We start from the raw sequence: 12,721 nt of genomic DNA, 5'->3' as shown, positions 1-12,721 counted from the left end.
CCAGTAATCCCGTCTCAACACCGTCGTGACATGTGACCGCATCCTGGTCATGGATGACGGCATGGTAAGTTTTGTGGGTGGAGATCACTCACTAACAATCCTGTAACATACTTGTGCTACAACAGAACTGCCCATATACCCAGGGCACTCTGCTTCCCTCCACCAGTAATCCCGTCTCAACACCGTCGTGACATGTGACCGCATCCTGGTCATGGACGACAGCATGGTAAGTTTTGTGGGTGGAGATCACTCACTAACAATCCTGTAACATACTTGTGCTATAACAGAACTGCCCATATACCCAGGGCACTCTGCTTCCCTCCACCAGTAATTCCGTCTCAACACCGTCGTGACATGTGACCGCATCCTGGTCATGGATGACGGCATGGTAAGTTTTGTGGGTGGAGATCACTCACTAACAATCCTGTAACATACTTGTGCTATAACAGAACTGCCCATATACCCAGGGCACTCTGCTTCCCTCCACCAGTAATCCCGTCTCAACACCGTCGTGACATGTGACCGCATCCTGGTCATGGACGACGGCATGGTAAGTTTTGTGGGTGGAGATCACTCACTAACAATCCTGTAACATACTTGTGCTACAACAGAACTGCCCATATACCCAGGGCACTCTGCTTCCCTCCACCAGTAATTCCGTCTCAACACCGTCGTGACATGTGACCGCATCCTGGTCATGGATGACGGCATGGTAAGTTTTGTGGGTGGAGATCACTCACTAACAATCCTGTAACATACTTGTGCTACAACAGAACTGCCCATATACCCAGGGCACTCTGCTTCCCTCCACCAGTAATTCCGTCTCAACACCGTCGTGACATGTGACCGCATCCTGGTCATGGACGACGGCATGGTAAGTTTTGTGGGTGGAGATCACTCACTAACAATCCTGTAACATACTTGTGCTACAACAGAACTGCCCATATACCCAGGGCACTCTGCTTCCCTCCACCAGTAATTCCGTCTCAACACTGTCGTGACATGTGACCGCATCCTGGTCATGGACGACAGCATGGTAAGTTTTGTGGGTGGAGATCACTCACTAACAATCCTGTAACATACTTGTGCTACAACAGAACTGCCCATATACCCAGGGCACTCTGCTTCCCTCCACCAGTAATTCCGTCTCAACACCGTCGTGACATGTGACCGCATCCTGGTCATGGACGACAGCATGGTAAGTTTTGTGGGTGGAGATCACTCACTAACAATCCTGTAACATACTTGTGCTATAACAGAACTGCCCATATACCCAGGGCACTCTGCTTCCCTCCACCAGTAATCCCGTCTCAACACCGTCGTGACATGTGACCGCATCCTGGTCATGGACGACGGCATGGTAAGTTTTGTGGGTGGAGATCACTCACTAACAATCCTGTAACATACTTGTGCTATAACAGAACTGCCCATATACCCAGGGCACTCTGCTTCCCTCCACCAGTAATCCCGTCTCAACACCGTCGTGACATGTGACCGCATCCTGGTCATGGATGACGGCATGGTAAGTTTTGTGGGTGGAGATCACTCACTAACAATCCTGTAACATACTTGTGCTATAACAGAACTGCCCATATACCCAGGTCACTCTGCTTCCCTCCACCAGTAATTCCGTCTCAACACCGTCGTGACATGTGACCGCATCCTGGTCATGGACGACAGCATGGTAAGTTTTGTGGGTGGAGATCACTCACTAACAATCCTGTAACATACTTGTGCTATAACAGAACTGCCCATATACCCAGGTCACTCTGCTTCCCTCCACCAGTAATCCCGTCTCAACACCGTCGTGACATGTGACCGCATCCTGGTCGTGGACGACGGCATAGTAAGTTTTGTGGGTGGAGATCACTCACTAACAATCCTGTAACATACTTGTGCTACAACAGAACTGCCCATATACCCAGGGCACTCTGCTTCCCTCCACCAGTAATCCCGTCTCAACACCGTCGTGACATGTGACCGCATCCTGGTCATGGACGACAGCATGGTAAGTTTTGTGGGTGGAGATCACTCACTAACAATCCTGTAACATACTTGTGCTATAACAGAACTGCCCATATACCCAGGTCACTCTGCTTCCCTCCACCAGTAATCCCGTCTCAACACCGTCGTGACATGTGACCGCATCCTGGTCATGGATGACGGCATGGTAAGTTTTGTGGGTGGAGATCACTCACTAACAATCCTGTAACATACTTGTGCTACAACAGAACTGCCCATATACCCAGGTCACTCTGCTTCCCTCCACCAGTAATCCCGTCTCAACACCGTCGTGACATGTGACCGCATCCTGGTCATGGACGACGGCATGGTAAGTTTTGTGGGTGGAGATCACTCACTAACAATCCTGTAACATACTTGTGCTACAACAGAACTGCCCATATACCCAGGTCACTCTGCTTCCCTCCACCAGTAATTCCGTCTCAACACCGTCGTGACATGTGACCGCATCCTGGTCATGGACGACAGCATGGTAAGTTTTGTGGGTGGAGATCACTCACTAACAATCCTGTAACATACTTGTGCTACAACAGAACTGCCCATATACCCAGGTCACTCTGCTTCCCTCCACCAGTAATCCATTCTGCCATTCCATAACTGAAGGTTCTTCATTGTTGTTAGGAATAACTAACCATATAAAGTTGCAACCATTTTAAAACTCCGTGCCATTTATTTTCATTTTACAGGCGGCAGAGTTTGACAAACCATCCATTCTGCTGTCCAAAGCCGATTCCGTTTTCAAAAACATGATGGATGCTTCAGAGTCCACGGAGGGTTAAAATTTCTTGAATTTGACTGAACAACTGATGAAAAAGTACAGGAGTTTGATGTTTATGAGCAAACAAAGTCTTCTGAGTGAAATATTGGAAGGAATATTGGAATTAATTATTTAAGCATTAATTAAAGTTTACAGTTTACCATAGATGTAATATTATATTTACTACATTCTGTGATCTCTGTAGTGAGTTTTGCTTGTTCAAAGATACTGTATGAAGTCACATTTATCTCTGTCACTACAATATGTTTGTCAACATTTAATTCTCAACATCTGTATCTTCCATTTCAAATCATATATATATGTCAACACTCATCTCTACCTGTTAGAATACTCTTTAAGTACGCCATGAAATAATGAGCAAAGTAATATGTATAAATCTACCTGTTCAGTTCGTCAGTGGCCCAGTAACCGCACGGCTATAGTTAACTTCCAGTAAGGATACACCTGTCTTTATGTTAAATATAAAAATCTTTTCTTTACATATTTTTAGTAATATCAGTGTATTGTTCTCAATGCAAGGCCCCATAAACCTCCTTGCCTAGTATTGAATAAGAGTACCTGCCCTATGATAAAAATGTAGTTATAGTTCTAAATTTTTGAGATTCTTGTATTGATTGTAATTTTATCACAATATGATGAATGAATATAATATTTTGTGTATCATGTACTGTGAATAAATGTTAATGTTATTTCTTTTTTTCCTGCTGTGAGTTAATTTTAAACTTTGGATGTTTTAATGCAGAAAGAAAATTGATATATATATATATATTGGATGTACCTAAAAGGTACATACTGTAGATGTCATCCCACGGGAATATGTAGATGCATAGTTTATGACAAATTCCAGTTTTTTGTAACAAATGAAAACAATTGTGTGATCATGTAGTGATATTGCTGTGATTCCTATAATGTATACAATACTATGTGTTCAGAGGTTTGCCATGATGTGTATACGGAAAAGACATGACCAGTGGAGTGTTCACAGCACTGTAATAAGGTGTGGCGAGGATCATTCATATAGCTCTGTAAAGCAATGGCTCCTCTTGTTATTTTATTGGAGTGAATGGGAGTTTCAGTGTATTACAATGAAATGAAATATGAATGGAATAATTAAATTGAGCAGAGTTTCCTCATACATACGTGTAGTCTGCACACTTATATTTGAACTAAAGATCTTATAGTTCACTGCTTTCTGTTATATTAATGGAAAGGCCAGAATTTGTTCACAGTTGAAAACATTACTTGGAAGTAGAATGAGAATGTGTTACTAGTACATGAATTCTTGTTACAGGTGTAATAAAACTTGTGCCATAGTAACATTTCCAGGAGATTGTTGGTGTAATATCACCTGTTGTAGGAGTTACTGTTACAAAGGTTGACTTGATAATGTCCTGGAACTACTGATGAAACCGCATGTCAGTGATCTCCCCTCAGTCAGTCTTAGCTTATGGTGTGCAATTGGTCTGTTTTAAAATAATCAAGAACCAGAACTCATATATTGTGTGATTTTTCCTGATTGTACAGTGTATTAATTTTTGTTCCTGGCTGCATTCATAAACCGAATGCTAGATAAATGATTTATTCAATTTTTATTTCTTATTTTTATGAAAATGGAAGGACTTTTTGGTGCTGTGCCATTATGCCATGACTTGGTATCATGTTTGGTGTTTTGTTGGATGTCATATCGGGTGTTCTGTTGGATGTCATATCGGGTGTCATATTAGGAATAATGCCTCACTGATTCGGCACAATATTCAGATGTGACTAAATCTGGTGCCAGGTCATTGTAATGTCAGGTGTTCTGTGTGGAAGAATTTTTCAGCGATTCATTAGAACAGTCAAGTGCGAGTAGTTCTGTTGACAAGAACAAGATGAAGTGATGGTGTAAACAAAAATTGTTCAACTCGACCATAGTCACATCATCGTTTAAATTTAAGATTATCTTTAATCAGTGACTAGGTGTCATATCCAGCATCTTATGAGGTGTCAGTTGTGAGGGGTAATATTTCGTTGAGTCTACACTACATTCAGGTGTAACTAAATTGTAGATAGCTCTGTAGACAAGAAGACACCGATCATGGTACCAAAAGAATCATTCCAATCCATCATGTCTTTTAAATTTTAATATTATTTTTAATCAAAACAGTTGGAATAGACATTCTCAAGCTGCTTGTAATCTTTCATGGCTTGCTCAGAAGAAAGTTTGAAACAGGTAAAATGTCAGATGAGACTCCTTAACTTTGGTGATCATTGAATTCAAATGATAGGCTATTTTAGTACATATGTGTTTTCTTGGTGGAATTTGAGAATCTTACAGCCTTGTACTGTACCTCAGCTGCTATTTGCAGCGTTTTTTTTTTTTACCGAAAATAAATGACTATTTTAGTTATACCCTTTACATCCTTGGAAAAGGTCTATGGATTTTTTGTACAGGTCTTATGAGTTTTAGGCTGTATGTAATGAGTATGGTATTATACATCTGTACTACTTGTGACAAAAAGAAAAAAATATTTTCTACACAGATGTGGTATTTTTTCTGGTTCATCATTGTGCGGCTGTGTGCACTAGTCAGAGTGAACACCTGATCAGTGAAGGAGGTGAAAATATGGTATTGCTTAGCATGCAATAAGACCACATCAGGTGCCTAATGGTGGGACCCTCCGTCTCAAAGTTGGGAGACCTGCGATCAAAGTCTTTGGAAATGTTTCTTGTTGCCTAGCATGGCACTCGGCACTCAGAGGTTAGAGCAGGGAAACAGAACTGGATGACCTGGTGTCAGCATAACGTGACTGGGTGGGGTGTCATGTATGGTGTCCTCGGCATCATGATGATGCGTACGTCAGTGATGCACCGAATCATTTGTGTGCTGTCTCGTGTACTCAAACTTGAAGGTCGTTAAATACCATTTTTCTTCCATCATGCAAAATCACGTGTTACACGTAGAAAAGTTCCGTAGTAAGCAGATACCGGTACTCGGAGGACTCTGGTTTCTTCCGCCCATAATTATACACAAGCCGCCTTACTTATGTGGGGCCTACATAGTTTATCGATACCGGTACCCGGAGCACTCCAGTTTCTTCCGCCCGTAATTATACACAGGCCGCCTTACTTCTGTAGGGCCTACACAGTAATCCGATACCGATACCTGAAGCCCTCCAGTTTCTTCCACCCGTAATTATACACAGGCCGTCTTGTACTTAGGTATGGCCTAGATAGTATACCGATGCCGGTACTGGGAGCATTCCGGTTTCCTCCACCCGTAATTACACACAGGCCGCCTTACTTCTGTAGGGCCTACACAGTATACCGATACCGGTACCCAGAGCACTCCGTTTTCTTCCACCCGTAATTATACACACGTTACTTGTGCAAGGCCTAGGCCTAGCCTACATAGCACTCTTGAGCATGACCCTAACAACAACAGCGAAAATGCACGTCCTAAGGCCAGAAACATACATGGATTCGACCTAGCTCGATTCGCAGTTTTCCAATTTCCTATTGTTTATTTATTTATTTGCTTGGTGTTTAATGCGGTACTCAAGAATATTTCACTTATACGACGGCGGCCAGCATTATGTTGGGAGGAAATCGAAGAGAGCCCAGAGGAAACCCACGACCATCAGCAGGTTGCTGGTAGACCTTCCCACGAACTCTTCCTATTAATAGGCTATTTCCTTATAGTATTCTGCATTAATATAATGTAAAGTGGTTAAAGTTAGGCTTTAAAAGTGTCTGTCAGCACTGGGAAGATTCTGCTACTGTTAACGATGTGCCAGAAATAAAGCGAAATTAAACCTCAAGCAGACAGAACAAGCGCAAAGTCTCGATAACTGCACTAGGCCTACGTAAGAAACAACCATTGCCAGTGGCGGATTTTACAAACAGCTGAACACAGGCGACTGGCTAAAAGAAATAGTTTAATTTAATTATCTCAATGTTGTTTAATGGCATACTCATTTGGGAATGTATCACTTATACGTTGGCGGTCAGTCTTATGAGGAAACCGGATACGTTAGGTAAATGAAGTGATTGCTAAACATGAATACTTGCGCATTGAAGAAAATATTCCTAATTTCGCCTCGTGTCATTTGGCGCTGAGAGTTACCTCCGCTAGAAAATGTAGAGGCCGCTGTATACTGGCGCGTGTTCTGATGATGTCATCAGTTGTTGTGTATTTGTGTACACATGGCGAAAAAGAGGAAGAAATCTTGGGCGACCGATCGATAACAGGGTCATTTTGACAGTTGACGGTCGCTCTTTTCTTCCGAATCTGTCCGCCATGAATGCTTTAAACATCTACCTGTCCACCTGCCGTTACGTGATGCAGATGCGACTAGAAGATGAAGATAGCTGGGTCGACCTTTACCGGTTTTTACCTTATCTTCGCCAAGCACTGACGTGCTGTGTGTGTGGTGGGATTTTGCGACAACCCACAAGCCCCGTCAATGTGAAATCTTGCCAGCATCATGTCTGTAAAAACTGTATCGGTGGAAAGATGAAGGTACGACCATCGTGCAGCTGGTGTAAAGAATGGGACCAATTCGTGGAAAATATCCAGCTGCGAATTTTGCTCCAGTGTTTTAAGGAGCTGTGTAGTCATCTGTCAGAGTCGCCTATATATAATGCATTAACGACATCGCATCTTGGAGAAAAGTTCAAGATTTCCACAATCCTCCAAGATGGGTTGAATATTGAAGACTACAAGTATCCTGCTAAAAACAAATTTGCAAACATATCAAATTGGCCACTCCCTCATTTCACATTCCTGTCAACTAGTTCGTCTACCATCAGCAGTTCAAATCGTGCGAGTGTTTGCTCAGGGAAACAGGTAGATGCAGAAACATCTGTTAATGAGTCTGATTTGGCAGACAGCAAACAAAGTGAGTCTGAAGACAGGGACGTGTCCAGTTCTTTGTCCACATCAGACGTTTCCTGCGAACCAGTGCACAAGTCACGGCGCGTATCGGCTCCTGATTTTCCTCAAAGATTGTTTAAGAACGACCCAGATTCAACCAATCAAAATCTTTGTCTTAAAAAAGTGAAAAATCCTACTGAACCGAGTGAAAATGATACCCTTACAAGTAGTGAATTCAAAAGTGTTGTAGTGTTAGAAAGCGAAGATGCAAAAATGGGTGACAGTCATATGAAAAAAGCTCAGAATTCAAATAATCAAACCAAGCGAGTGAAACACGCTTCAGAACCAATGCGAAAAGGCTGCCGTTGTGGGACAGCGAACATCCCAAACAAACTGACGTGTTACTGTCAACGTTGTCCGTGCTACAGTCAGCGCCAAGGGTGTTTTGGGTGCAAGTGTCGAGGGTGTAGAAACCCATACAACAAGAAGAAACCCGCTGTACCAGCTGACAGTTCAACTTTGCAGGAAGTGAATGTTGAAACCTAAATGCTAGCTTGTGCGGTTTTGAAATTTTCTTTAATATAGAATTTCTGTTCGTTGATATTAGTTAAGGGCATGTATATACAACTTCAGCATACAATTTACGATCTAGATTTTCAATACACTCTATACACATAAATGGAACTAGTCTCAGTGGCTTATTTAGAATTTTTAATTTTGCCAGTGTGAATTGAAAAGTGCTACAATATTTATTTTGAAGTTGAATTTTTTTTTCAGTTAGATATGATCTGACTTGAGCACATTTTTTTCTCTTGCTTAGAATCATGGTTTGGCTGTTCAAAGTCCCTATCTTTTCACTGTATGAGTATAAGGCATGTCACATTTGATTCATTGTTTCCCACCATCCCAACGCGTTATTTTACGGTGGCCTAATGGTTAAAGGGTCCGCCTCAAAGTTGAGAAACCTGGGATCAAACCTGGGTAATGTCATACTAAGGATTTTGAAAATGGTATTTGTTACTGCATTGCTTGGCGCTCAACACTTAGAGGTTAGATGAAGGAAGTAGGACTCGGGTTGTCATGTCTGGTGTCTGTAGTTTGTCTCAGTGGCAGTAGCAGTTTGGCAGCATCGCCCTGCCAAAAGACAACACATTATATGTACACACACGTAATGGCTCGTCGTTGTCATTTGTCTGAAAAATAGTTAAGACTTAAAACCCAGCATACATGCATATGTTATTTTAATCCTTGTATCAGAAGTCATTGTTCAGTGTTTTTGCCAAAAATTACCACAGTAATAACAATACAAAATAAAAGTTGTTCTGTCTCCTTCACCAATTTTACAATATATTCTAACGGGAAGTGGAGAATCAAGTGTTATTGGCTAAGTCATATTAGACTCTTGGGACATGATCGGGAGGTAATTATGTCCCTCTCAGGGAGGCAATGGACAACAGATCCATCAGAACGTGATGGGGAGGTAATTATGTCCCTCTCAGGGAGGCGATGGACGACAGATCCATCAGAACGTGATGGGGAGATAATTATGTCCCTCTCAGGGAGGCGATGGACGACAGATCCATCAGAACGTGATGGGGAGGTAATTATGTCCCTCTCAGGGAGGCAATGGACGACAGATCCATCAGAACGTGATGGGGAGGTAATTAACATGGTGGGATGATTACCGGAAAAAAAGAACCATTTATGAGCAGAATGAAAGTTGAAAAAGAGAAGTGATCTTTATAGCTTTAAAGGATGATTAGAAGTAGTATAAAAGGTTGTCAATTGACTTAGTTTTAAATTTCTCTGAAGATTGAGGGAAATAGTATGTCTTTGTTATGCCTCTCTGGGTTGAAGTGGAGTCTGAGAGCTGGCTTTGTAACTGTCTGAAACAAGTGTTAACTTATCAGTATATATGACATGATTTGATAGAAACCTTGCAGGGCAGTGGTGTCAAACCAAGGCAGATGTAAACAGTAAGTAATTAGCAGTCAGATCAAGTTTTTTCAGTGTATGAATGTTAAAATACAAGACCCTTTTGTATTGAAATTTATCTGTGTATTGTAGAATAATGAAAGAGCCTAAATTGAAGATTGTTAGAATCTGTGACTATCTTTTACAACCTATACAAGGTAGAAACCCTGCAGTCATACTGTCTAAATTTAGATCCATTGATTAAACAGAAAGATACAGTAGGTGTACCATAAAGTGACCTCCTAGATACAGAACCAGATCAGAGTAAGCCAGGGAATGTTGGTCTGCCACAGCAGCGTGGGATTATGATAATGGTCTTTAGCAATATGGAAAACTGATTATCAAGTGTGATTATGATGAAAAACATTTTACTGGTGTCACACATTCAAGGACAAAGTACAGAGTGAAGCTACTGGCCAAACATGTCAAATCTACCAAGTAATTCAAATTCCTCTGCTGCTTTAGCTGATGTCTGATTTTTAGTTTTTATCCCATGAATTTATTTTTAAAATTTTTGGAAAATATGATATCGTTAGAACTGCCTCTTATACTTTTATATTGTACAGGATTGCTGTAAATCTGTATATATGTGTATTATATGAATGGTTATCTGTTGAAATATCTTGTGTGCAGACAGTTTACATTTGCTGTAAGATATGTGTACATTATTGTAGATACAGAGTTATATTTTCTGTATTGTTGGTTACTTGTTCTGTAGTTATCCCATGTGGAAAATAAACTCTTAACTTCCATCTAATGTTTGTCCTTCACTGTATTCGTTAATTTTTACTGGCACAAATTACACTGACTGCCACGATTTATGACACTAAGACAACATGATAGAAACTTCATGGTATCAGTGTAATGGCTCGGGCGGGGAGGCTTACTTGCCTTTGTTAAGTCGTCTCAGTGAAGTACCACTAGACAAAAGAGCGGTGGACATCCGTTCTGCAACAAGGAGGCATATTAAATACACTGTTGTCATATGACTGAAATATTGTTAATTACGACGTTAAACACCAAGCACTCACTCACTTGAGAAGTAGCGCAGTATGGATTATCTCCCCCTACTCTGGATTTTTCTGAATTACTTTATCACTTAGCTTTCAGAGCAAGCTGTTTTATTCACATGATCGCGCCAGGGTGAATGGAAAACAAATACATCAGTAAGTCCATCAACTGGTGTTTAGCAGTTCACTGGTGTTTAGGTGTTTAGCACTGTAGTCAAGAATATTTGACAGGTACTACAATATCATTTTCATGGCCCAGGTCAGAGGTCATACCAAAGACTGAAAATAGCATTTGTTGCTGCCTCACTTGGCGTTTAGCACCGAGAGGTTACAGCTTAAGGAAACATGACTGGTTGGCCCAGTGTCAGTATAGTGTGACTGGGTGGATTGTCATGTCTGATGTCCTTGGCATGATACTTCTGTTGCACCAAGGACACAATAAAGGTATCTGGTTCTCCATAAAACCTGCAGAATAAGCCCCAAGGCTGGAGAAACCCAGAGTGCCCAGAGCAGGGCCTATATGTGGCACTCTAGACGTCTGGAGTGTATCTGTACACTGTCCACATTGAAACATAATATCTCGTCGTGTATGTGTACACTATCCACACTGCAACATAATGGGCGTATCTGTACATTATCTACAGTGCAACATAATATCCCGAGTGGATAGTGTAGATACACCTATCTACGCTTTAACATAATGGGTGTTTCTGTACACTATCCACAATGCAACATAATGGGTGTATCTGTACACTATCTACAATACAACATAATGGGTGTATCTCTACACTATCTACAATACAACATAATGGGTGTATCTGTACACTATCCACACTGCAACATAATGGGTGTATCTGTACATTATCTACAGTGCAACATAATATCCCGAGTGGATAGTGTAGATACACCTATCTACGCTGCAACATAATGGGTGTTTCTGTACACTATCCACACTGCAACATAATGGGTGTATCTGTACACTATCTACAGTGCAACATAATATCCTGAGTGGATAGTGTAGATACACCTATCTACGCTTTAACATAATGGGTGTTTCTGTACACTATCCACACTGCAACATAATGGGTGTATCTGTACGCTATCCACAGTGCAACATAATATCCTGTTGTGTACCTGTACACTATTCACAGTGCAACATAATGGGTGTATCTGTACATTATCTATAGTGCAACATAATATCCCGAGTGGATAGTGTAGATACACCTATCTACGCTGCAACATAATGGGTGTTTCTGTACACTATCCACACTGCAACGTAATGGGTGTATCTGTACACTATCTACACAACAACATAATGGGTGTATCTGTACACTATCTACAATACAACATAATGGGTGTATCTGTACACTATCTACACTACAACATAATGGGTGTATCTGTACACTATCCACAGTGCAACATAATATCCCGTTGTGTACCTGTACACTATCCACAGTGCAACATAATACCCCGTTGTGTACCTGTACACTGTCCACAATGCAACATACATTATATAATATAATAATTATTTCCTTATGAGTAATACTCGCCCAGATACTTACTCGTTTGATTTTTACTCAGCTGATTCAACCATGAACAGATATTTACTCAGCTGGTTCTACCATGAACAGATACTTACTCAGCTGATTCAACCATGAACAGATACTCACTCAGCTGATTCTACCATGAACAGATACTAACTCAGCTGATTCTACCATGAACAGATACTTACTCAGCTGATTCTACCATGAACACATACTCACTCAGCGGATTCTACCATGATCAGATACTCACTCAGCTGATTCAACCATGAACAGATACTTACTCAGCTGATTCTACCATGAACAGATACTCACTCAGCTGATTCTACCATGAACAGATACTCACTCATCTGATTCTACCATGAACAGATACTCACTCAGCTGATTCAACCATGAACAGATACTTACTCAGCTGATTCTACCATGAACACATACTTACTCAGCTGATTCTACCATGAACAGATACTCACTCAGCTGATTCTACCATGAACAGATACTTACTCAGCTGATTCTACCATGAACAGATACTTACTCAGTTGAT

The 12,721-nt window shown here is 41.2% G+C and overlaps 2 protein-coding genes across 2 annotated transcripts in view; both read left to right on the top strand.

Annotated features, from left to right (window-relative positions):
- The window catches only part of LOC135479297 (ATP-binding cassette sub-family C member 5-like), a 30,634-nt gene extending 25,345 nt beyond the window's left edge, over positions 1 to 5,289 (top strand). The window contains exon 30 of the mRNA XM_064759118.1: positions 2,709 to 5,289. Within this exon, the coding sequence (XP_064615188.1) occupies positions 2,709 to 2,801 (93 nt within the window). The 3' untranslated portion in view covers positions 2,802 to 5,289. The remainder of the gene's footprint in view (positions 1 to 2,708) is intronic.
- A 1,690-nt stretch (positions 5,290 to 6,979) lies between these two features.
- On the top strand, positions 6,980 to 10,305 carry LOC135479252 (E3 ubiquitin-protein ligase MSL2-like). The gene has a single exon (XM_064759065.1). The coding sequence runs from the start codon at positions 7,080 to 7,082 to the stop codon at positions 8,199 to 8,201; it is 1,122 nt and encodes a 373-aa protein (XP_064615135.1). The 5' UTR covers positions 6,980 to 7,079; the 3' UTR covers positions 8,202 to 10,305.
- The last annotated feature ends 2,416 nt before the right edge of the window (positions 10,306 to 12,721 follow it).

This window comes from Liolophura sinensis, chromosome 12 (assembly GCF_032854445.1).
Source record: "Liolophura sinensis isolate JHLJ2023 chromosome 12, CUHK_Ljap_v2, whole genome shotgun sequence".
NCBI lineage: Eukaryota > Metazoa > Mollusca > Polyplacophora > Chitonida > Chitonidae > Liolophura > Liolophura sinensis.
The sequence above is the reverse complement of the archived record's forward strand: the minus strand, read 5'-3'. Positions and strand labels throughout refer to the sequence as shown.